At 43.4% G+C, this 21,773-nt stretch overlaps 1 protein-coding gene across 2 annotated transcripts in view; it reads right to left on the bottom strand.

Moving 5' to 3' along the window:
• The window catches only part of LOC128687492 (collagen alpha-1(XV) chain-like), a 121,052-nt gene that overhangs the window by 23,607 nt on the left and 75,672 nt on the right, over window positions 1-21,773 (bottom strand). The window contains exons 6-13 of one of the 2 annotated variants that reach the window (XM_070083897.1): window positions 20,397-20,609; window positions 19,291-19,320; window positions 18,076-18,252; window positions 13,524-13,623; window positions 11,808-11,969; window positions 10,868-11,007; window positions 10,267-10,380; window positions 8,410-8,509 (exon numbers count right to left, since the gene is read on the bottom strand). In XM_070083897.1, coding sequence (XP_069939998.1) covers window positions 8,410-8,509; window positions 10,267-10,380; window positions 10,868-11,007; window positions 11,808-11,969; window positions 13,524-13,623; window positions 18,076-18,252; window positions 19,291-19,320; window positions 20,397-20,609 — 1,036 coding nt within the window. The remainder of the gene's footprint in view (window positions 1-8,409; window positions 8,510-10,266; window positions 10,381-10,867; window positions 11,008-11,807; window positions 11,970-13,523; window positions 13,624-18,075; window positions 18,253-19,290; window positions 19,321-20,396; window positions 20,610-21,773) is intronic. The other variant, XM_070083898.1, reaches the window with a different exon arrangement.

The raw sequence follows: 21,773 nt of genomic DNA, 5'->3' as shown, positions 1-21,773 counted from the left end.
AGGAAGGAAGGGGTAGGTCAGAGGTGGAGAGATGTGAAGGAGGAATAAGCAGGAATCAGAGGAGAGAGACAGGTGAAGAGTACAAGGGGACACAGTGAGGCGTCTGACAGGTCGTGCAGCAAGACACGGACACCGTCGTAGTTCTCTTTCAAACAAAAACAAACAACTTCATGTCTTTGTGTAGTATACAAAGAGCAGTTTACATGTAATAAAATATTATAATGCACAAACAAAAACAGTAGCATGCCCGAAATACTCTGCATATATATAAGTACTTTCTACATGTACACCCAAATGTCATTCACCTTTGAACATTATATCATGTGTATTTGAGCAGATGTTAAGTAATATTTTCATACACCGCATTCTAGTATCTTTAGTATCTAGTATCTTTACAGGTACACATAAATACAGTTACATAAATGATCACACATAGCAGCACATGAGCAGATAAATAAGTAGTAGGTTCACCGGTGCTGTCCCAGCCCCCCAGCCCGAGTCTTTACCAGATGGTGACCCGGCGCTTTGTACTTTGTTCAGCTATCACAACTTTGGCACCCAGTTCCTGGACCCATTATGTACCTCTGTAATCCTTTGACTATCACCCACAGGATGGGTATGGGGTGACTACCGCCCACAGGATGGGTATGGGGTGGCTACCGCCCACAGGATGGGTATGGTGTGACTACCGCCCACAGGATGGGTATGGAGTGACTACCACCCACAGGATGGGTAAGATAAGATTTCGTTCGGATTTTTAACCCCGGAGGGTTAGCCACCCAGGATAACCTAAGCAAGTCAGTGCGTCATCGAGGACTGTCTAACTTATTTCCATTGGGGTCCTTAATCTTGTCCCCCAGGATGCGACCCACACCAGTCGACTAACACCCAGGTACCTATTTGCTGCTAGGTGAACAGGACAACAGGTGTAAGGAAACGTGTCGAAATGTTTCTACCCGCCGGGAATCGAACCCGGGCCCTCCGTGTGTGAAGAGGATTCAAATTCAAATTCAAATTCAAAGTTTATTCTCTATAAGGATTACAATGCTGAGTTTACAGAATTTGGTTATTGTGTGGTTTACATGTAGTAAAACAGCTGCTGGCATGGCCGACGCGGCAGGTTGTGTAGCGGGCTAGCTGCGGGATTTTCAAGGATAGCTCCTGGTCAAGAGGATGACCAGGTCCCTACTTAACAGAACTCAGTGTGAATGCTTTGAGAAGATTCCAGAGCAGCGAACGGACATCCCAGTGCATCGTTTCAGCGTAAATAGTTGAAGTGTTGTGCAGTTTTAGATTATTATTATTAGTATAATCAAGGGGGAAGCTCCTCATTCACAATGGTGTTGAGGGTGACAAGATTAGGGTGAGAAATGACATAAGTCGTGTCGTCAGCAAAGAGAATGGGTTTCAGGTGTTGGGATACGTTTGGAAGATCATTGATGTATATGAGGAAGAGCAGGGGACCAAGGACACTTCCCTGCGGAACTCCAGTATCAAGTGGCCGTGTTGTTGATGCTGTGTCTTTAATGGTGACATACTGATACCTATTAGTAAGGTAAGATTTGAAATATGCAAGTGCATGGCCTCTTATACCATAATGGTCGAGTTTGTGGAGTAGGATGTCGTGGTCTACTGTGTCAAAAGCTTTTCTTAGGTCAATAAAAATTCCTAGTGGATATTCCTTATTTTCCAATGCTGTGTAAAGCAGATCTAGCATTTTTATGATTGCATCATTAGTGCTTTTATTTTTCCTGAATCCAAATTGGCAGGGGTTGAGTATGTTTTGTGTCGTTATAAATGAATATAGTCTCCTGTGCACGAGTTTCTCAAAGATTTTGGATAGCAATGGTAAGTTTGATATTGGCCTATAGTTGTTTAAGTCTATAGGGTCACCACCTTTATGTATTGGTGTAACCCTTGCCATCTTGAGTAGTTTCGGGAAGGTGCTAGTTTCTAGTGACTTGTTAAAAAGTAATGAAATAGCATGCGAAAGGACATGGGTCGCTCGCTTGTACAGTAATGGTGGGACATTAGACAGATTCCCTGAGTTATTTTTAAGTGACTTTATAATCTCGGTGACTTCTGTGGGCTCAGTTGGTGCAAGATAGAAGGAATTTGGGAAATTCCCATCTAGGTAGTCCCCGGCTTGGGCATTGGTATGTGGGATTTTATTGGCGAGATTAGATCCTATGGTTGAGATGAAGTCGTTTATCTTGTTAGCTGTGTCAGTGGGATGTAGTGGTGTTTTGTTAGGTTTAGTTAGGACAATATTCTTGTTTTTTTCAGCTTGTGGGTCCCTAGAATCTGAGAGAGTGTTTTCCAGGTCTTTTTTATATCCTCTAGTGTCTGTGAATCTACTAGAGTAGTATAGTTGTTTGGCTTTTTTATTACTTTGGTGAGAACTGATGAATAGTGTTTAAGAATATCTTTGTGTGTATTAAGCCCTGTCTATATTGCTTTTCATATTGGTGTTTCTTGTCAATGGATTTCAGAATGGTGCTGGTTAGCCATGGGCAACCAAGCCGTTTGTTTGTGATCTGTTTCGTTTTTACCTGGAGTTTACCTGGAGAGAGTTCCGGGGGTCAACGCCCCCGCGGCCCGGTCTGAGACCAGGCCTCCTGGTGGATCAGAGCCTGATCAACCAGGCTGTTGCTGCTGGCTGCACGCAAACCAACATACGAGCCACAGCCCGGCTGATCCGGAACTGACTTTAGGTGCTTGTCCAGTGCCAGCTTGAAGACTGCCAGGGGTCTGTTGGTAATCCCCCTTATGTGTGCTGGGAGGCAGTTGAACAGTCTCGGGCCCCTGACACTTATTGTATGGTCTCTTAACGTGCTAGTGACACCCCTGCTTTTCATTGGGGGGATGGTGCATCGTCTGCCAAGTCTTTTGCTTTCGTAGTGAGTGATTTTCGTGTGCAAGTTCGGTACTAGTCCCTCTAGGATTTTCCAGGTGTATATATAATCATGTATCTCTCCCGCCTGCGTTCCAGGGAATACAGGTTTAGGAACCTCAAGCGCTCCCAGTAATTGAGGTGTTTTATCTCCGTTATGCGCGCCGTGAAAGTTCTCTGTACATTTTCTAGGTCAGCAATTTCACCTGCCTTGAAAGGTGCTGTTAGTGTGCAGCAATATTCCAGCCTAGATAGAACAAGTGACCTGAAGAGTGTCATCATGGGCTTGGCCTCCCTAGTTTTGAAGGTTCTCATTATCCATCCTGTCATTTTTCTAGCAGATGCGATTGATACAATGTTATGGTCCTTGAAGGTGAGATCCTCCGACATGATCACTCCCAGGTCTTTGACGTTGGTGTTTCGCTCTATTTTGTGGCCAGAATTTGTTTTGTACTGTGATGAAGATTTAATTTCCTCATGTTTACCATATCTGAGTAATTGAAATTTCTCATCGTTGAACTTCATATTGTTTTCATATTGTTTTCTGCAGCCCACTGACAATGTTTGTTGTATAGTCTAAGTAATTTGTTAAGAAAAATGTCTGTCCAGTCATCAATACCATTGGCCTTGGAGAATTCTGTAGGCCAGTCAACAGTCTCTAGGTCAGCTGTGAACTTCCTTATTGAGGCCTCATCATGGAGTCTAAATGAGACTTAGTTGTATTCAAGTGGTGGTTTACTAATGTTTGTCAGGAGGAAGGTAGGGTAGTGGTCTGTAGTGCTATCTGTGATTATGCCTGATTTAAGGGGGGCTAGTATATTGGTCCATATGTGGTCTATTATGGTTGCACTTGTCTCAGCGAGCCTGGTTGGTTTAGTTATTGTTGGTATGAGAAGTGTGTTGTTCATATTGTTGATGAAATCAGTTACAGGATGTGTATTGAGTGACTACCCACAAGATGGGTATGGAGTAACTACCACCCACAGGATGGGTAAGGAGTGACTACCACCCACAGGATGGGTATGGAGTGACTACCGCCCACAGGATGGGTATGGAGTGACTACCGCCCACAGGATGGGTATGGAGTGACTACCACCCACAAGATGGGTATGGAGTAACTACCACCCACAGGATGGGTATGGAGTGACTACCACCCACAAGATGGGTATGGAGTAACTACCACCCACAGGATGGGTATGGAGTGACTACCACCCACAAGATGGGTATGGAGTAACTACCACCCACAGGATGGGTATGGAGTGACTACCACCCACAAGATGGGTATGGAGTAACTACCACCCACAGGATGGGTATGGAGTGACTACCACCCACAAGATGGGTATGGAGTAACTACCACCCACAAGATGGGTATGGAGTGACTACCACCCACAGGATGGGTATGGAGTAACTACCACCCACAGGATGGGTATGGAGTGACTACCACCCACAAGATGGGTATGGAGTAACTACCACCCACAGGATGGGTATGGAGTGACTACCACCCACAAGATGGGTATGGAGTAACTACCACCCACAGGATGGGTATGAAGTGCATAATGAAGATATTAAACTAACCGGCGACATGTATACATTACCCGCCAGAATAACCCAAAAAAGTCTTATATCCATTTATTGTAAACTACATTTTGTATAGTGTATAAAGAAATAAAGTTTGCTTGTTTGTTATACACCTTTAATTAATTATTGTATATCCCTGTATATCCATATATCCATATATGTATTTACCTGGAGTTTACTTGGAGAGAGTTCCGGGGGTCAACGCCCCCGCGGCCCAGTCTGTGACCAGGCCTCCTGGTGGATCAGAGCCTGATCAACCAGGCTGTTGCTGCTGGCTGCACGCAAACCAACGTACGAGCCACAGCCCGGCTGGTCAGGAACCGACTTTAGGTGCTTGTCCAGTGCCAGCTTGAAGACTGCCAGGGGTCTGTTGGTTATCCCCTTTATGTATGCTGGGAGGCAGTTGAACAGTCTCGGGCCCCTGACACTTATTGTATGGTCTCTTAACGGGCTAGTGACACCCCTGCTTTTCATTGGGGGGATGGTGCATCGTCTGCCAAGTCTTTTGCTTTCGTAGTGAGTGATTTTCGTGTGCAAGTTCGGTACTAGTCCCTCTAGGATTTTCCAGGTGTATATATAATCATGTATCTCTCCCGCCTGCGTTCCAGGGAATACAGGTTTAGGAACCTCAAGCGCTCCCAGTAATTGAGGTGTTTTATCTCCGTTATGCGCGCCGTGAAAGTTCTCTGTACATTTTCTAGGTCAGCAATTTCACCTGCCTTGAAAGGTGCTGTTAGTGTGCAGCAATATTCCAGCCTAGATAGAACAAGTGACCTGAAGAGTGTCATCATGGGCTTGGCCTCCCTAGTTTTGAAGGTTCTCATTATCCATCCTGTCATTTTTCTAGCAGAATTTCGGCTCTCTTATTTACCCTGATTATTATCTCCTTTCTGCTTACCTTATTTTCTTTAGGGATTTTTGAAGTTAGTAACCCACTCATCATTCTCATTACTGCTCTCTCTCTCTCTCTCTCTCTCTCTCTCTCTCTCTCTCTCTCTCTCTCTCTCTCTCTCTCTCTCTCTCTCATTAACACTGCTACACGATATATTAAACTTTTTAAATAAAGTCTGATACATTCCATCCTGCTTCACCTCTCGTCTCTTCTACTTCAACTACTGACACATCTAAACACCAGTTAAACTATCAACACAGTTAATAACTGTAGATAAATGGTTCAGAGAACCTACAGGTTCTCTGAACCATTTATCTACGTTCCTACCAGACAAAGCAACATCAATTCATCATCCTGTCGGTTCTCCAAGCCATTTATCTACATTATTGACTCGGTTATACATTACGCACACTCACAAATCCACGAAGACATTTATAAAACCCCTCCTGTTTAATTATCTTGCTTGTGTATTGTGGTTATTGTCTGTATTGTGGATGCTGCTTGTGTATTGTGGCTATTGTCTGTATTGTGGATGCTGCTTGTGTATTGTGGTTATTGTCTGTATTGTGGATGCTGCTTGTGTATTGTGGTTATTGTCTGTATTGTGGATCCTGCTTGTGTATTGTGGTTGTTGTCTGTATTGTGGGTATTGTCTGTATTGTGGATCCTGCTTGTGTACTGTGGTTATTGTTTGTATTGTGGATCCTGCTTGTGTACTGTGGTTATTGTCTGTGTTGTGGATCCTGCTTGTGTATTGTGGTTATTGTCTGTATTGTGGATCCTGCTTGTGTATTGTGGGTATTGTCTGTATTGTGGATCCTGCTTGTGTATTGTGGTTATTGTCTGTATTGTGGATCCTGCTTGTGTATTGTGGTTATTGTCTGTATTGTGGATCCTGCTTGTGTATTGTGGTTATTGTCTGTATTGTGGATGCTGCTTGTGTATTGTGGTTATTGTCTGTATTGTGGATCCTGCTTGTGTATTGTGGTTATTGTCCGTATTGTGGATGCTGCTTGTGTATTGTGGTTATTGTCTGTATTGTGGATCCTGCTTGTGTATTGTGGATCCTGCTTGTGTATTGTGGATCCTGCTTGTGTATTGTGGTTATTGTCTGTATTGTGGATCCTGCTTGTGTATTGTGGGTATTGTCTGTATTGTGGATCCTGCTTGCGTATTGTGGGCATTGTCTGTATTGTGGATCCTGCTTGTGTATTGTGGTTATTGTCTGTATTGTGGATCCTGCTTGTGTATTGTGGGTATTGTCTGTATTGTGGATCCTGCTTGCGTATTGTGGTTATTGTCTGTATTGTGGATCCTGCTTGTGTACTGTGGTTATTGTCTGTGTTGTGGATCCTGCTTGTGTATTGTGGGTATTGTCCGTATTGTGGATGCTGCTTGTGTATTGTGGTTATTGTCTGTATTGTGGATCCTGCTTGTGTATTGTGGATCCTGCTTGTGTATTGTGGTTATTGTCGGTATTGTGGATCCTGCTTGTGTATTGTGGGTATTGTCTGTATTGTGGATCCTGCTTGCGTATTGTGGGCATTGTCTGTATTGTGGATCCTGCTTGTGTATTGTGGTTATTGTCTGTATTGTGGATCCTGCTTGTGTATTGTGGGTATTGTCTGTATTGTGGATCCTGCTTGTGTATTGTGGTTATTGTCTGTATTGTGGATCCTGCTTGTGTATTGTGGGTATTGTCTGTGTGGAAAATTACATTTATCTGAATGTATCATTATATACATAGCAGTAAATGAACAAAGATAATTATTATTTATCGGTTAGACAAGTAGGAATTAAGGACACCTAGGTCGCAAAAAATGTCCCCCTTCGATACCTACCACTGTCATATCCACAAGTTGCTCTGGACCTATTAATTAAATGAAATATACATCACCAGGAATGCTGGTAAATATATAAATTTTGTAGACTGTATATAAAGGATTATAGTATATACACACATTTATATAACAGAAGGAGAATATATCTTAATCATAACACTCACCAATTTGACTGGAGATTAATGTGTCATGTACAGGACCCCCCTTCCCTTTTGCCTACATTTATGAAAATTTTACTGGCCAGAAATTAAACATAAATTAGACAGCTTATCTGAGGTTCCTGGAGTTGTCCTGTCCTGTCGCCTGATATCTCAAGTTATGCAGGACTACACATCCAACAATTTCGCCACCTATTTGAGAGGTGTCAGCCCAATTTTAACCTCTAGAGCACGAAAATTCCTTCCCATTACACTAACGTTGTATCCAATTCAAAAACCAAAATGGCGACTCTCCCTTCTCCCCAGGCTCAGTTTTCCATTTTCTATGACATAAATGTTATTAAACAGAGTATGGCCATCTATTTACATATAACTACTGCATTTCTTGAAAATATATATAGTAATTTCCAGTCTGTTGTGGATCCTGCTTGTGTATTGTGGTTATTGTCTGTATTGTGGATCCTGCTTGTGCATTGTGGGTATTGTCTGAGTTGTGGATCCTGCTTGTGTATTGTGGTTATTGTCTGTATTGTGGATCCTGCTTGTGCATTGTGGGTATTGTCTGTGTTGTGGATCCTGCTTGTGTATTGTGGTTATTGTCTGTATTGTGGATCCTGCTTGTGTATTGTGGGTATTGTCTGTAGTGTGGATCTTGCTTGTGTATTGTGGTTATTGTCTGTATTGTGGATCCTGCTTGTGTATTGTGGGTATTGTCTGTGTTGTGGATCCTGCTTGTGTATTGTGGTTATTGTCTGTATTGTGGATCCTGCTTGTGTATTGTGGGTATTGTCTGTAGTGTGGATCTTGCTTGTGTATTGTGGACCTTGCTTGTGTAATGTCCTTGTCTGTGTATTGTTTCGGACTCACTGTCTGTGTACTCTCCAATTTCATCTTGTACTCTCAGGTGCTAAATTTCATGCAATGGTTTAACTAAGCTAACAAAAACTCATTTGATGACCTGAAACGTTAAGCTGCAAGACTAATGGTAATGTATCTGGAGTGTGACCAGACATCAGTGTGATAAAGAGGAGATGGGAAGGTCCTCACCTTGTCCTGACTGAGTTCCTGGTGGTCCCGGAGGCCCTGGAGGGCCCTGAGGTCCTCGGAGACCCTTTTCACCGTCGAGCCCTTTATCACCCTTCTGACCCTGAAGTTGAAGACGACAGCGAGAACAAAATATCACTGTACTGTTTTAGGGCAGGATTTGTGCTGTGAAATACGATGGAAGTGATGAAGAAAATATCTTAAATATAATTTGACACAGTCATTAAGAATGTCTGATATGATTTAAGCTGATTTACGTGTCAGACCTCCTTGCTCTCTCGTTATACTGAGAACCTTTAATAACTTGGAAGTGCATCCAAGAAGCTGCCTTACAGGCCACCTTACTCTCACAATGTTGGCAACCTTCAATATAGCTATGTATTACTGGTACACTGAATAAGACGGCAAGAAAGCAGGTAGATCAGTAGATCTCTCCCCTCTCACACTGTGTCATTATCTACAGTGGTATATTACAAACCATTCTGGAAAAATACCCTGACTTTGCTCACTGTATATAAAGCATTACCCATTTTTTGTGTATGTGACCTAATTCATAAATAACTCACTACGATTGTGACCAGATATAGTTCACTACGATTGTGACTAGATATAACTCACTACGATTGTGACCAGATATAAACATACAAATATTTAATTATCAATGTAACTTTGTCAGCTATCAAAACTTTGTGACCCAGTCCTTGGACCCATTATGTGCCTCTGTTATCTTTTAACTACCACCCACAGGATGGGTATGGTGTGCATAATAAAGATATACTGAACTCTTGCAGTGTTGGGAACCGTCAGTGTTTTGGTGTTACACTGAAAAAGTTGAATTACCATCCTAATTACCCTCTCAATATGAAAATAAATGGTATAAAATACCGACTTGAAAAAGCCCACTGTGTGGGCGAAACGTCGTCAATAAAGGATCACATTAAGCTGCATATGTGTTTATGTTTCCACCCTCTCAATATGCTGAGAACTTTTGGACCGGGCCGCGGGGGCGCTGACCCCCGAAACCTCCTTCTGGTATACTCCAGGTATTCGGTATAACTTTAAACATATAAAATAAAAATATATTTTTATTTACTACAAGTACATGTACAAGGTACACAGACCACAGCTGACATCAATGACATACTACTATATAGAAAGCCGCTTGTTATGCTGAGCATTTCCCGCAAATTAGGTCAGTGCCCCAGTCGACTAACACCCAGGTACACATTTTACTGATGGGTGAACATAGACAACAAGTGTAAAGAAACACGCCCAATGTTTCTACCCTGGCAGGGAATCGAACCCAGACCCTCGCCACGCTTTAGCCACGAAGCCACCAGAGTCCTTGAATTAACTGACGTACAGATCAGCTTCCTCTCTTCTTATGTCGGGAATATTTGTGTTTGAATGTGAAATGTTAAACACAAGACAGACTCATGCAGGTTTTTCTTTCAAACTGGAACATAAACATTGCCTACCCGCACTCGGCTGACCAAGACTCAATTACAACCACTACGACTGTCTACTGTATTACACCTGTTTATTTTGATGCAACTGGAAGCTAAAGAATCAGACACATGTGTAACATCTGGGTATCTTCATCTTGTCGGTACTGTATACCATTCACATACAATTGAAAGATAAACTCTAGAACTCTTTACCTGGTGTGTTATTTTAGTTTACATGAACTACTGTTAATTTAGAGGTGATATAACTGATTAGTTTGGTCATGACCTCCTGTGACCTGTCCTAACGTAGTGTGACCACGTGTAACATAACCATGACCTAGTGTGAGCTGACATTCACCTAGTGCTAACAATTAAAGCTGACCTTGACCTACTGCTGACAATTTAAGCTGACCTTGACTTCGATGAGGGTACCGTTGGCCAAAATGACAGGTCCTGGGGGTCCTGCCTCACCCTTGGGTCCTGGCTGACCATCACGTCCCGGAGGACCTGATTCACCCGGCTCACCCTGAAAGCCACAACAATAAAACTCATGCAGCTCAGCTAGAAGAAAACACATTAACTATCATTCATGCCCTAGCTGTGTTCCCATAAGGGCAGACTTCATAAACCAATGGCCCACCTAATATCTTCACTAGACTTACACAGTAGTGACGTTGTAATTCCTGCCTCCAGGACTCAAGTCCAGCTAACCGGGTTAGTTGCACTAATTTAACACACAGACTTGCACCCACCGACGCAGGGTGACCCAAAAAAGAAACACTTTCACCATCATTCACACTATCACTCTCTTGCCCTCTTACTCTTCTCTAAATAATTTATAGGTTGGACGGGTACATGCCTGGGTGTGGATGGATGTGAGATAGGCCTCCCAAGCATAGGCCAACAGGACTTTTGTAGTTTTCATTCATTTTCAAATTACATTCTCTCCCTCACACTCAATTCCACCTAACCATCAGCAGACACACTACCCACAACAGAGTAGCAGACTTTACCACAGGTCCTGGGCTGCCTGGGTATCCTGGGGGTCCTGTAGGACCCTGACGTCCCTCCTCGCCCTTGGGTCCTGCTGGTCCAGGGGTCCCAGGGATACCGTCCGCTCCCTTAGGCAACACCACTTCGATTCTCTTGGCGACTGAGAGAGAAAAAGAGATAGTTTAAGTTTAAAAACATTAGATTGAAATATTGCCTAATATTTTGAATTCCAGTGAATTTTTCATATTTAAAAAACTTAGTACTGTGATAAATGGTTTTGAAAACCGACAGCTTGAAGAATTGAGACACTTATGCAGCACCTAAAGTCAGTTCCTGATCAGCCGGGCTGTGGCTCGTACGTTGGTTTGCGTGCAGCCAGCAGCAACAGCCTGGTTGATCAGGCGCTGATCCACCAGGAGGCCTGGTCACAGACCGGGCCGCGGGGGCGTTGACCCCCGAAACTCTCTCCAGGTAAACTCCAGGTATGGGAATCTTTATTGAAGAAACGTTTCGCCACATAGTGGCTTCATCAAAGCAGGTAGGTATAAGATTCCCATATGTTGCATAAGTATCTTAATTCTTCAAAACTTAGTACTACAAGTTTGTCATTGTGTTTGTCAACCTACCCACTAATTCATGTCTGCATAACTCATTGTGCAGATATCTGACATGTGTGAGGGGTCGGTGAGCTGTGGACCTACTTACTCTCCCTGAGATCTGACGTGTGAGGGGTCGGTGAGCTGTGGACCTACTTACTCTCCCTGAGATCTGACGTGTGAGGGGTCGGTGAGCTGTGGACCTACTTACTCTCCCTGAGATCTAACGTGTGAGGGGTTGGTGAGGTGTGGACCTACTTACTCTCCCTGAGATCTGACGTGTGAGGGGTCGGTGAGCAATGGACCTACTTACTTTCCCTGAGATCTGACGTGTGAGGGGTTGGTGAGCTGTGGACCTACTTACTTTCCTTGATGTCCGACATGTGTGTGGGGTTGGTATCAACGAACACCTGCAGTGTGGTGAGGATCATTGTTCGAACTTCCTCCGGTGAATAGAACTGACTTCCTTTCTCCCCCTGGAAACCCTTGGGTCCTGGTCGCCCTCTGCCTGTCAAGCCACGGTCCCCTGAAACACAAACAAGACAAATGACTGACAGGACTGACAGGCGACTGATAGAAGAAACATCTCCCTATGTATATACGCTATATATATAGTGAGTGAAACGTACCTTTCAATTAATATATACAAATATATTAACGTGTATATCCTGCAGAGATGACGACTCAAAGCACCGCCATAGATGGCACCTAACATGACTTCTCCGACTGTGCATAATATCCTGACCACTTTACTGCTTGTATAACTAGATAAAACATTCTCTATGTATACCTGGACAGTGTTTCGAGGGTCAATGCCCCCGCGACCCGGTCTATGACCAGGCCTCGTGGTGGATCAGGGCTTGATCGACCAGGCTTTTACTGTTGGCCGCACGCAAACCGACGTACGAGACAGAGGTCGGCTGGTCAGGTGCTGACTTTAGGTACCTGTCCAGCATTTTTTGACACAAAACTCAGCTGTTCATTTTTTCTTCAGCATACCTGCAGGCTGCTTTCAGGTTTACTTAAAAGATCTTAAGACACCAGGGGCGCCATAAGCACGCTAAGAGACAACACAATAAGTGTCAGAGTCCCAAGACTGCTCAACTTCCTCCCAGCATACATAAGGGGGATTACCAATAGACCCCTGGCTGTCTTCAAGAAGGCACTGGACAGGCACCTAAAGTCAGTACCTGACCAGCTGGGCTGTGGTTCGTATTTCAGTCTACGTGCGGCCAGCAATAGCAGACTCGTTGATCAGACACTGATCCACCGCGATTAACGGACCTGGCCGCGGGGGCGTTGATCCCTGAAACCCTCTCCAGGTATACTCCTGGTATACCTGCTGTCCATGTTCACCTATCAGTAAAATAGGTACCTCACTGTAGGCTAATAGTAACCTCACAGAGGTATTACCACTGTCACAAGAATGTAACACAGAAGGTTGTTAAAAGTTTTGCACTCTGCCTGCAGTTTAACAGACACTGACCTCCCCAACAAGTACTATCGTCCTGCTAGGTATATGTGGTATGCAAGCTTATTTTACACTTTAATAATAATAATCTTTATTTCTACAAGTAAATGATACAACTTATACAGACCATAGCTGACATCAGTGACATACAACATAGAAAGTTATTGGTTATATTGAGCATTTCCCGCAACTTTGGTTTTGTCCCCAGGATGCCACCCACACCAGTCTGCTAACACCCACGTAGTTACTTGCTGCTAGGTGAACATGGACAGCAGGTGTCTTAAGAAAACACGCCCAAATGCTTCCACCCGTACCGGGGATCGAACCACGGACCTCAATGTGTGAGGCGAGTGCGCTACGAGATTCTGCCCCACAAAAACGCAAGATGACAGATCACTCTTACGAACGGCTACTAACATTCAAAATACACTAATCTTTCGTTCGTGTAACCTAAAATATTTATTCCCATAATATTTCCTTACTAATTTAGGAGGAATGGTCAGAGACAGGGCCATGGGGATCCCTGATACAGAGACCGGGGCCATGGGGCCCCCTGATACAGAGACCGGGGCCATGGGGGCCCCTGATACACAGACCTTGACTACTAACCTTTTTGCCCTTTGTGGCCCGGGGTGCCAGGCAGGCCGTCCACACCAGGGGGCCCTCGGGTGCCTTTGTTGCCCAAACGTCCATTGGGCCCCTGAGGTCCCTACGGATATATGAAGTTGTTAGTGCATATGTTCTTAAGGCTTTTTTTTTCAACAAACCGGCAGTATCCCACCGAGGCAGGGTGACCTAAAACGAAAAACGAAAGTTTCTCTTGTTAACTTTAGTAATGTATACAGGAGGTGTTACTAGCCCCTTGCTGCCAAATATGAAGATCGTCGCCTCAGTGCCCTAACAGGCCAATTACAGTCTGAGCCTCGTATTTCATTAACCTTTTTTGGACAGATATGCGAGAGGTGGGAGTATGCCCCAACTCCACCGACACTCTGTTGTACACTGAGTTAATGAGGTGTGGTTGAGGGGGATTCAATTCAATTCAAAGTTTATTCTCTATAAGGATTACAATGCTGAGTTTACAGAAATTTGGTTATTGTGTGGTTTACATGTTGTAAAATAGTGATTACAGAGTGTACCACTAGAACGCTTAGCATGGCTAGGCATTTCGGGCAGACTTAGTTTTATTCTTAATTGTAAAATATTACAAATTATGAGGTAAGTTGGTATTATGGTTAAGTGACTAAATACTAGTTTGTGAGTTTAGCAATGTGAATGCTTTTGTTTTGGCACAGTGCATAGTTTCAGTATTGGAGTATCACAGGATTCATTATTTTAAGATTGAGATTAATATTTCTGTTTATGGTCAAATGGGTGAGTGTAAGTGTGAACCACCAGGTGGTATTCGTGTAGTTAGTTGACGGGGTGTATCAGGGAGATAAGATGTTTTCTAATGGTAGTTTTGAAGGTGATGAATGTGTCTGCAGTTCCAGAGTTCTCAGGTAGGGTATTCCAGATTTTAGGGCCTTTGACATACATTGAATTTTTGTAAAGGTTTAGTCGGACACGGGGAATGTCGTAGAGATGTTTGTGTCTGGTGTTATGCCTGTGGGTTCTGTCACAACTATCAAGAAAGCGTTTTAGGTCAAGGTTGATATTAGAGTTTAGGGCCCTGTAGATGTAGATTGCACAGTAGTAAGTGTGGATGAGTCTCGGCTCCTGGCCCCGCCTCTTTGTGTTATGTTCTCGCAATTATAGGTCAAGATGGCTGACGAAATCGTAATAACGATTGCAAAAACTAAACCAAGGAAAGGGTGGGGTTTAAACCCATGGCCAGTGAGTCGTAACCTCCCTCTATGGTGTATACCTGGAGTATACCTGGAGAGAGTTCCGGGGGTCAACGCCCCCGCGGCCCGGTCTGTGACCAGGCCTCCTGGTGGAGCAGAGCCTGATCAACCAGGCTGTTACTGTTGGCTGCACGCAAACCAACGTACGAGCCACAGCCCGGCTGGTCAGGAACCGACTTTAGGTGCTTGTCCAGTGCCAGCTTGAAGACTGCCAGGGGTCTGTTGGTAATCCCCCTTATGTATGTTGGGAGGCAGTTGAACAGTCTCGGGGCCCCTGACACTTATTGTATGGTCTCTTAACGTGCTAGTGACACCCCTGCTTTTCATTGGGGGGATGTTGCATCGTCTGCCAAGTCTTTTGCTTTCGTAGTGAGTGATTTTCGTGTGCAAGTTCGGTACTAGTCCCTCTAGAATATTCCAGGTGTATATAATCATGTATCTCTCCCGCCTGCGTTCCAGGGAATACAGGTTTAGGAACCTCAAGCGCTCCCAGTAATTTAGGTGTTTTATCTCCGTTATGCGCGCCGTGAAGGTTCTCTGTACATTTTCTAGGTCAGCAATTTCACCTGCCTTGAAAGGTGCTGTTAGTGTGCAGCAATATTCCAGCCTAGATAGAACAAGTGACCTGAAGAGTGTCATCATGGGCTTGGCATCCCTAGTTTTGAAGGTTCTCATTATCCATCCTGTCATTTTTCTAGCAGCTGCGATTGATACAATGTTATGGTCCTTGAAGGTGAGATCCTCTGACATGATCACTCCCAGGTCTTTGACGTTGGTGTTTCGCTCTATTTTGTGGCCAGAATTTGTTTTGTACTCTGATGAAAATTTAATTTCCTCGTGTTTACCATATCGGAGTAATTGAAATTTCTCATCGTTGAACTTCATATTGATTTCTGCAGCCCACTGAAAGATTTGGTTGATGTCCGTCTGGAGCCTTGCAGTGTCTGCAATGGAAGACACTGTCATGCAGATTCGGGTGTCATCTGCAAAGGAAGACACGGTGCTGTGGCTGACATCCTTGTCTATGTCAGATATGAGGATGAGGAACAAGATGGGAGCAAGTACTGTGCCTTGTGGAACAGAGCTTTTCACCGTAGCTGCCTCGGACTTTACTCTGTTGACTACTACTCTCTGTGTTCTGTTAGTGAGGAAATCATAGATACATCGACCGACTTTTCCCGTTATTCCTTTAGCACGCATTTTGTGCGCTATTACGCCATGGTCACACTTGTCCAAGGCTTTTGCAAAGTCTGTATATATTACATCTGCATTCTTTTTGTCTTCTAGTGCATCTAGGACCTTGTCGTAGTGTACTGAAATATGCGATTCACTCGCCAATGGTTGAAACCACAGCCGTTCCCTGGTTTGGTAGGTAAGGTTGGGATGTGACCCAACCTGACCCAGTCAATGCAAGCGTTGTATCGGGGTAACATTAAAGCTGTAAAGTGTGTTATCTCACGACTCTCCAATATCTTGTTTGTCAGCAACGGAAGAGCCTCTGTTGCGCCCTGAGACTGAGGGTCTTCTGGTTCTCTCAGCTTCTGTTGTGCACTGACACTGTGGGTCTTCTGTTTATGTCAGCTTCTATTGTGCCCTAAGACTGTAGGTCTTCTGTTTCTGTCAGCTTCTGTTACGCCCTAAGACTGTAGGTCTTCTGTTTCTCTCAGCTTCTGTTGTGCCCTAAGACTGTAGGTCTTCTGTTTCTGTCAGCTTCTATTGTGCCCTAAGACTGTAGGTCTTCTGTTTCTGTCAGCTTCTATTGTGCCCTAAGACTGTAGGTCTTCTGTTTCTGTCAGCTTCTGTTACGCCCTAAGACTGTAGGTCTTCTGTTTCTCTCAGCTTCTGTTGTGCCCTAAGACTGTAGGTCTTCTGTTTCTGTCAGCTTCTATTGTGCCCTAAGACTGTAGGTCTTCTGTTTCTGTCAGCTTCTATTGTGCCCTAAGACTGTAGGTCTTCTGTTTCTGTCAGCTTCTGTTACGCCCTAAGACTGTAGGTCTTCTGTTTCTGTCAGCTTCTATTGTGCCCTAAGACTGTAGGTCTTCTGTTTCTGTCAGCTTCTGTTGTGCCCTAAGACTGTAGGTCTTCTGTTTCTGTCAGCTTCTGTTGTGCCCTAAGACTGTGAGTCTTCTGTTTCTGTCAGCTTCTGTTACGCCCTAAGACTGTAGGTCTTCTGTTTCTGTCAGCTTCTGTTGTGCCCTAAGACTGTAGGTCTTCTGTTTCTGTCAGCGTCTGTTACGCCCTAAGACTGTAGGTCTTCTGTTTCTGTCAGCTTCTGTTGTGCCCTAAGACTGTGAGTCTTCTGTTTCTGTCAGCTTCTGTTACGCCCTAAGACTGTAGGTCTTCTGTTTCTGTCAGTTTCTGTTGTGCCCTAAGACTGTAGGTCTTCTGTTTCTGTCAGCTTCTGTTACGCCCTAAGACTGTAGGTCTTCTGTTTCTGTCAGCTTCTGTTGTGCACTGAGACTGTGGGTCTTCTATTTTCCATGTTTCGATTATTTTTTTGCCACATTTCTTGGCCATGCGTCTAATTCTAGACTACTAACCCGTCTCCCCATCTAAAATTTTGTTGTATAACAATCTGTGTGAGGTGTGGGTGGGTGTGAGTTGGACCTGACTAGCTTGCGCTAGTTGGTCTGATGTGTGGCTCCATCCTTCTTAATTGGATGTGACTTGGACCTGACTGACTTGGGCCAGTAACTTGGACCTGATTGACATGGGTCAGTAACTTGGACCAGTAGGTGGCCTGGACCTGCCTGGCAAGGGCCAGTAGGCCTTCTGCAGTGCTCTTTCTTTCTTATGATCTTATAAAACTATGCAGAACTCACTTGAAATTTAGTCCACCTTCAAACAAATTATCACCACCCTCTATGAAGCCTCGTAACTAAATTATCACCACCCTCTGTGAAGCCTCGTAACTAAATTATCACCACCCTCTGTGAAGCCTCGTAACTAAATTATCACCACCCTCTGTGAAGCCTCGTAACTAAATTATCACCACCCTCTGTGAAGCCTCGTAACTAAATTATCACCACCCTCTGTGAAGCCTCGTAACTAAATTATCACCACCCTCTGTGAAGCCTCGTAACTAAATTATCACCACCCTCTGTGAAGCCTCGTAACTAAATTATCACCACCCTCTGTGAAGCCTCGTAACTAAATTATCACCACCCTCTGTGAAGCCTCGTAACTAAATACTCATATTTCCATTGCTCTCTCTCTCTCTCTCTCTCTCTCTCTCTCTCTTTTACAGAGGGTTTTACAAGGTTAGATTAAGGTTCTTTCTCATTTTTTGACGATTATTTCTTCGTAATACTCACCTCCTCGCCCTTCTGACCTTTGACCCCCGGGTGACCTCTCTCTCCCTTGGGTCCAACGTAGCCTCGAGGGCCCCTGGGTCCAGGGGCTCCTGTAGGGCCAGCGATCCCTGTGGTCCCTTGCTTCTCTGATCCCAGAAGAGGAACCAACACGTCTGAATCCACAGCATCTACTGGCGGCTGTGGGAACAACATATAACATAACACTACGTAAGGTAACATAACATTACGTAATGTAACATAACATGATGTAAATGGTTTAGAAAACCGACAAGTTGAAAAATGAGACACTTATGCAACATTTAGGAATATTTACCAAGGAAACGTTTCGCCGAGTCAGTGGCGTCTTCAGTCCAATAGAGAATAACAGTGGAAGATGAGGAGTTCTGAACATATCTACTCCAGGCTGAGGGACTGATTACCTCAAACTCCTCCTCATCTTCCACCGTTCCTCTCAGTATTGGACTGAAGAAGCCACTGGCTGGTGAAACGTTTCCAAGCTAAAGATTCCCAAATACTACACAAAAGAACATTCTACATTATATGATTGAGTTTAAAGTCCATCTACTACACAAGGGTCATGAAGGCTGCGTGTCACCAGTCAAGAACACTTCATTACCTAAAATATTGATTACAATAAGGACTAAACTCCTAATATATATACACTGAAATATACACACCTCTAAAAATACATACAAGGCTCCTCTCAATGTATACCCATCAGATATGGTAACTAGAATATATACGAAGCTTAAGATTAGTTTTATTAAGAATATACAAATATTTTTGATACAACACTGTAAATTTGTACAATAGTTCTGAGGGCATGTAGATGTTATGGGCACACACGTATTTAATACCGAATACTGAGTTAACCTGGAATAAGCTAACCTGGAATAGCCAAACCTAGGTCAACATATCCTGGGGTAGCCTAATCGAGGATAGGCTAATCTGGGATAGCCTATTATATGATTGTTATTGTATGAATCAACCAACACCATCAGTACGGTGTGAATGGTGAGGTGGAATGTAGAGGGAAGAAGACAGAGTGAAGGAGGGAGTGGAGATGGAAGGAGGAAGTGGAGAGAGAGAGAGGAGTGAGGAAGAGGAAGAGTGAAGGAGAGAGTGGAGAGGTGAAAAAATGAGGAAGTTAAAAAATGATTGAGTGAAGGAGGGAGAGGGGAGAGACAGAGAGAGGTGAAGGAGAAAGATACTCGCCTGATAGCCAGAATGCAGCTTCCATCCCGGCTATAAAGGCAGCAGTCCCCAGAGAAGAGAATAACAGTAATTATTCACTATATAATATATAAAAATATATAAGAATGAGCCCTACCTGACGAGAATTTCAACCCTGATCTGGGAATTTCAACGATATTTTTCCTACAGACTTAAAAAAAAAAGTCCACAATACTTCAGAATTGTGTTGTTTGTCCAGGTTACACATCCTAGTGTTATAGACACTAAAGCATTCACTAGATTCTGGATTTGATTTAGATTTTTGCCACCGAAGTGGCTAGTTTATTGTGCACTTCATATACATCCTGTGGATGGTAGTGCAAGAGCATATGGATACACAATTGGCCTAGGAACTAGGCCTCAAAAAGGCTAACAGGAGCACATCTGGATTTATATCTACAGTTCACTTATCTGTTACAAGAAAATTTAGAAAATCTGCTTAATATATCTGGTATCTTATTTTCATTAATAAGATATCTTGACATGTCACATTGGCTATTATACTATCTCTATATTCCTCATAAGCGGACAAGAAAAAAACATGGCGTTCAAGATGACCATATGCCTGACCACATAATTTGCATTTAGTTTGATCATCATCTATGATCAAAGATGTTGATTATTGTCATTACAATCACAACTGGCTTAGAAAGACAAGTGAACAAACCCTAGGATTTATTAGAAAACGTTTCGGTCCTGGGACCGAAGCGGTTATATTTACATCACACTGGGTTCCACAAGACTCACTACTAGCCCCCTTGATGTTTAAATTGTATAACTTTACAGAAATAACAAATAATTTGTTTACATATGTAAAGATCCTTTGAAAATCCCACACTAAGATTTATATAACTCCCACAATAAGATTTATATAAATTAAGATAGTGGAGTAACAAATAGACGATCGAATTTAGCTTTATGACAAAATGGTGAAGATGGAGGAACTACAAATACAAATACACACACACACACACACACACACACACACACACACACACACACACACACACACACACACACACACACACACACACAAGAGGAGCTGTGAATCCACTCCTGTAACACAGGCGAGAACACACAATACTTACCGTCTTAGTGTCATCAGCGCCCCAGGTCCAGCCTCGGGGTCCTGGTGGACCAGGAGGTCCGGGTGGTCCTGCAGGTCCTACTAGACCGTCAGCCCCGGGGTCGCCCTTAGATCCCTGTAGTCCTTCAGGGCCGGGAGCTCCAACCTCTCCTCTTTCTCCCTTCTCTCCTCTTCTCCCTGGCAGGCCTCGTTCACCCTGGGGACCTGGTGTGCCCTGAAACACCCAGGAAGAGGAAAGAAGAAAAGGAAGGAGAAGAAAAGGGAATGAAAAAGAAAAAAGAACAAGATAATGAAAGAAGAAAAGGAAAAAGAAGACGAAGAAATAATATGTCAGTTAACCCACTTACAAGCCCACACTCTAGCATGCACAATTTTTGTAACCATGATTAAAAAAAAAAGTCCAAATCTGCATGGTTCATGAAAAACCCTAGCTCTGTAAAACCCACCCCTCAAGGAAGGTTCCTTGATGTTGGTGAGGGGCTCTTGATTTAGGGAATTGGATCTGTGCTCCAGTTCCCTGAATTAAGCCTGAATGCCTTCCACATCCCCCCCCCAGGCGCTGTATAATCCTCCGGGTTTAGCGCTTCCCCCTTGATTATAATAATAATAATCTGTAAAACCCTAGTGGGTTTAGCTCTTATTTTTATAATAATAATAATAATAATAATAATAATAATAATAATAATAATAATAATGGAAAAGCCTCAACACACGCACTATGCAATATTTGATAAATTTTCAGTTCCATTTAGAGAGTGTCACTTTGTAGTGTTGTTGCTCTGTACTGTTATAATTCTCAGTAGTCTAGCATTTACTTTTTTGATCTTTCTTAATCAAAACATCTTCATTTCTATGAATAAATACTACTGTCTTTGTATTTTGTATGGTGCTGTTGGAGAATAAACTGATTAATGGAGTTGTTTAAAGCCTACTAAGACACGAGGGTCAAGATCTGTCCACCACCAGACAAGAATACGTTAATCTCCAAAATAAAGATTTAACTTTAATCCCTGAGTGAAATATACTTCTCAGTATATATATATATATATATATATATATATATATATATATATATATATATATATATATATATATATATATATATATATATATATGTGTGTGTGTCTGTTTGTGTCTGTGTGTGTGTGTGTGTGTGTGTGTGTGTGTGTGTGTGTGTGTGTGTGTACTCACCTATTTGTGGTTGCAGGGGTCGAGTCTTAGCTCCTGGCCCCGCCTCTTCACCGGTTGCTACTGGGCCCTCTCTCTCCCCGCTCCATGAGCTTTATCAAACCTCGTCTTAAAACTGTGTATGGTTCCTGCCTCCACTACGTCATTTTCTAGGCTATTCCACTGCCTTACAACTCTATGACTGAAGAAA

Source organism: Cherax quadricarinatus, chromosome 11, assembly GCF_038502225.1.
Source record: "Cherax quadricarinatus isolate ZL_2023a chromosome 11, ASM3850222v1, whole genome shotgun sequence".
NCBI lineage: Eukaryota > Metazoa > Arthropoda > Malacostraca > Decapoda > Parastacidae > Cherax > Cherax quadricarinatus.
The sequence above is the reverse complement of the archived record's forward strand: the minus strand, read 5'-3'. Positions and strand labels throughout refer to the sequence as shown.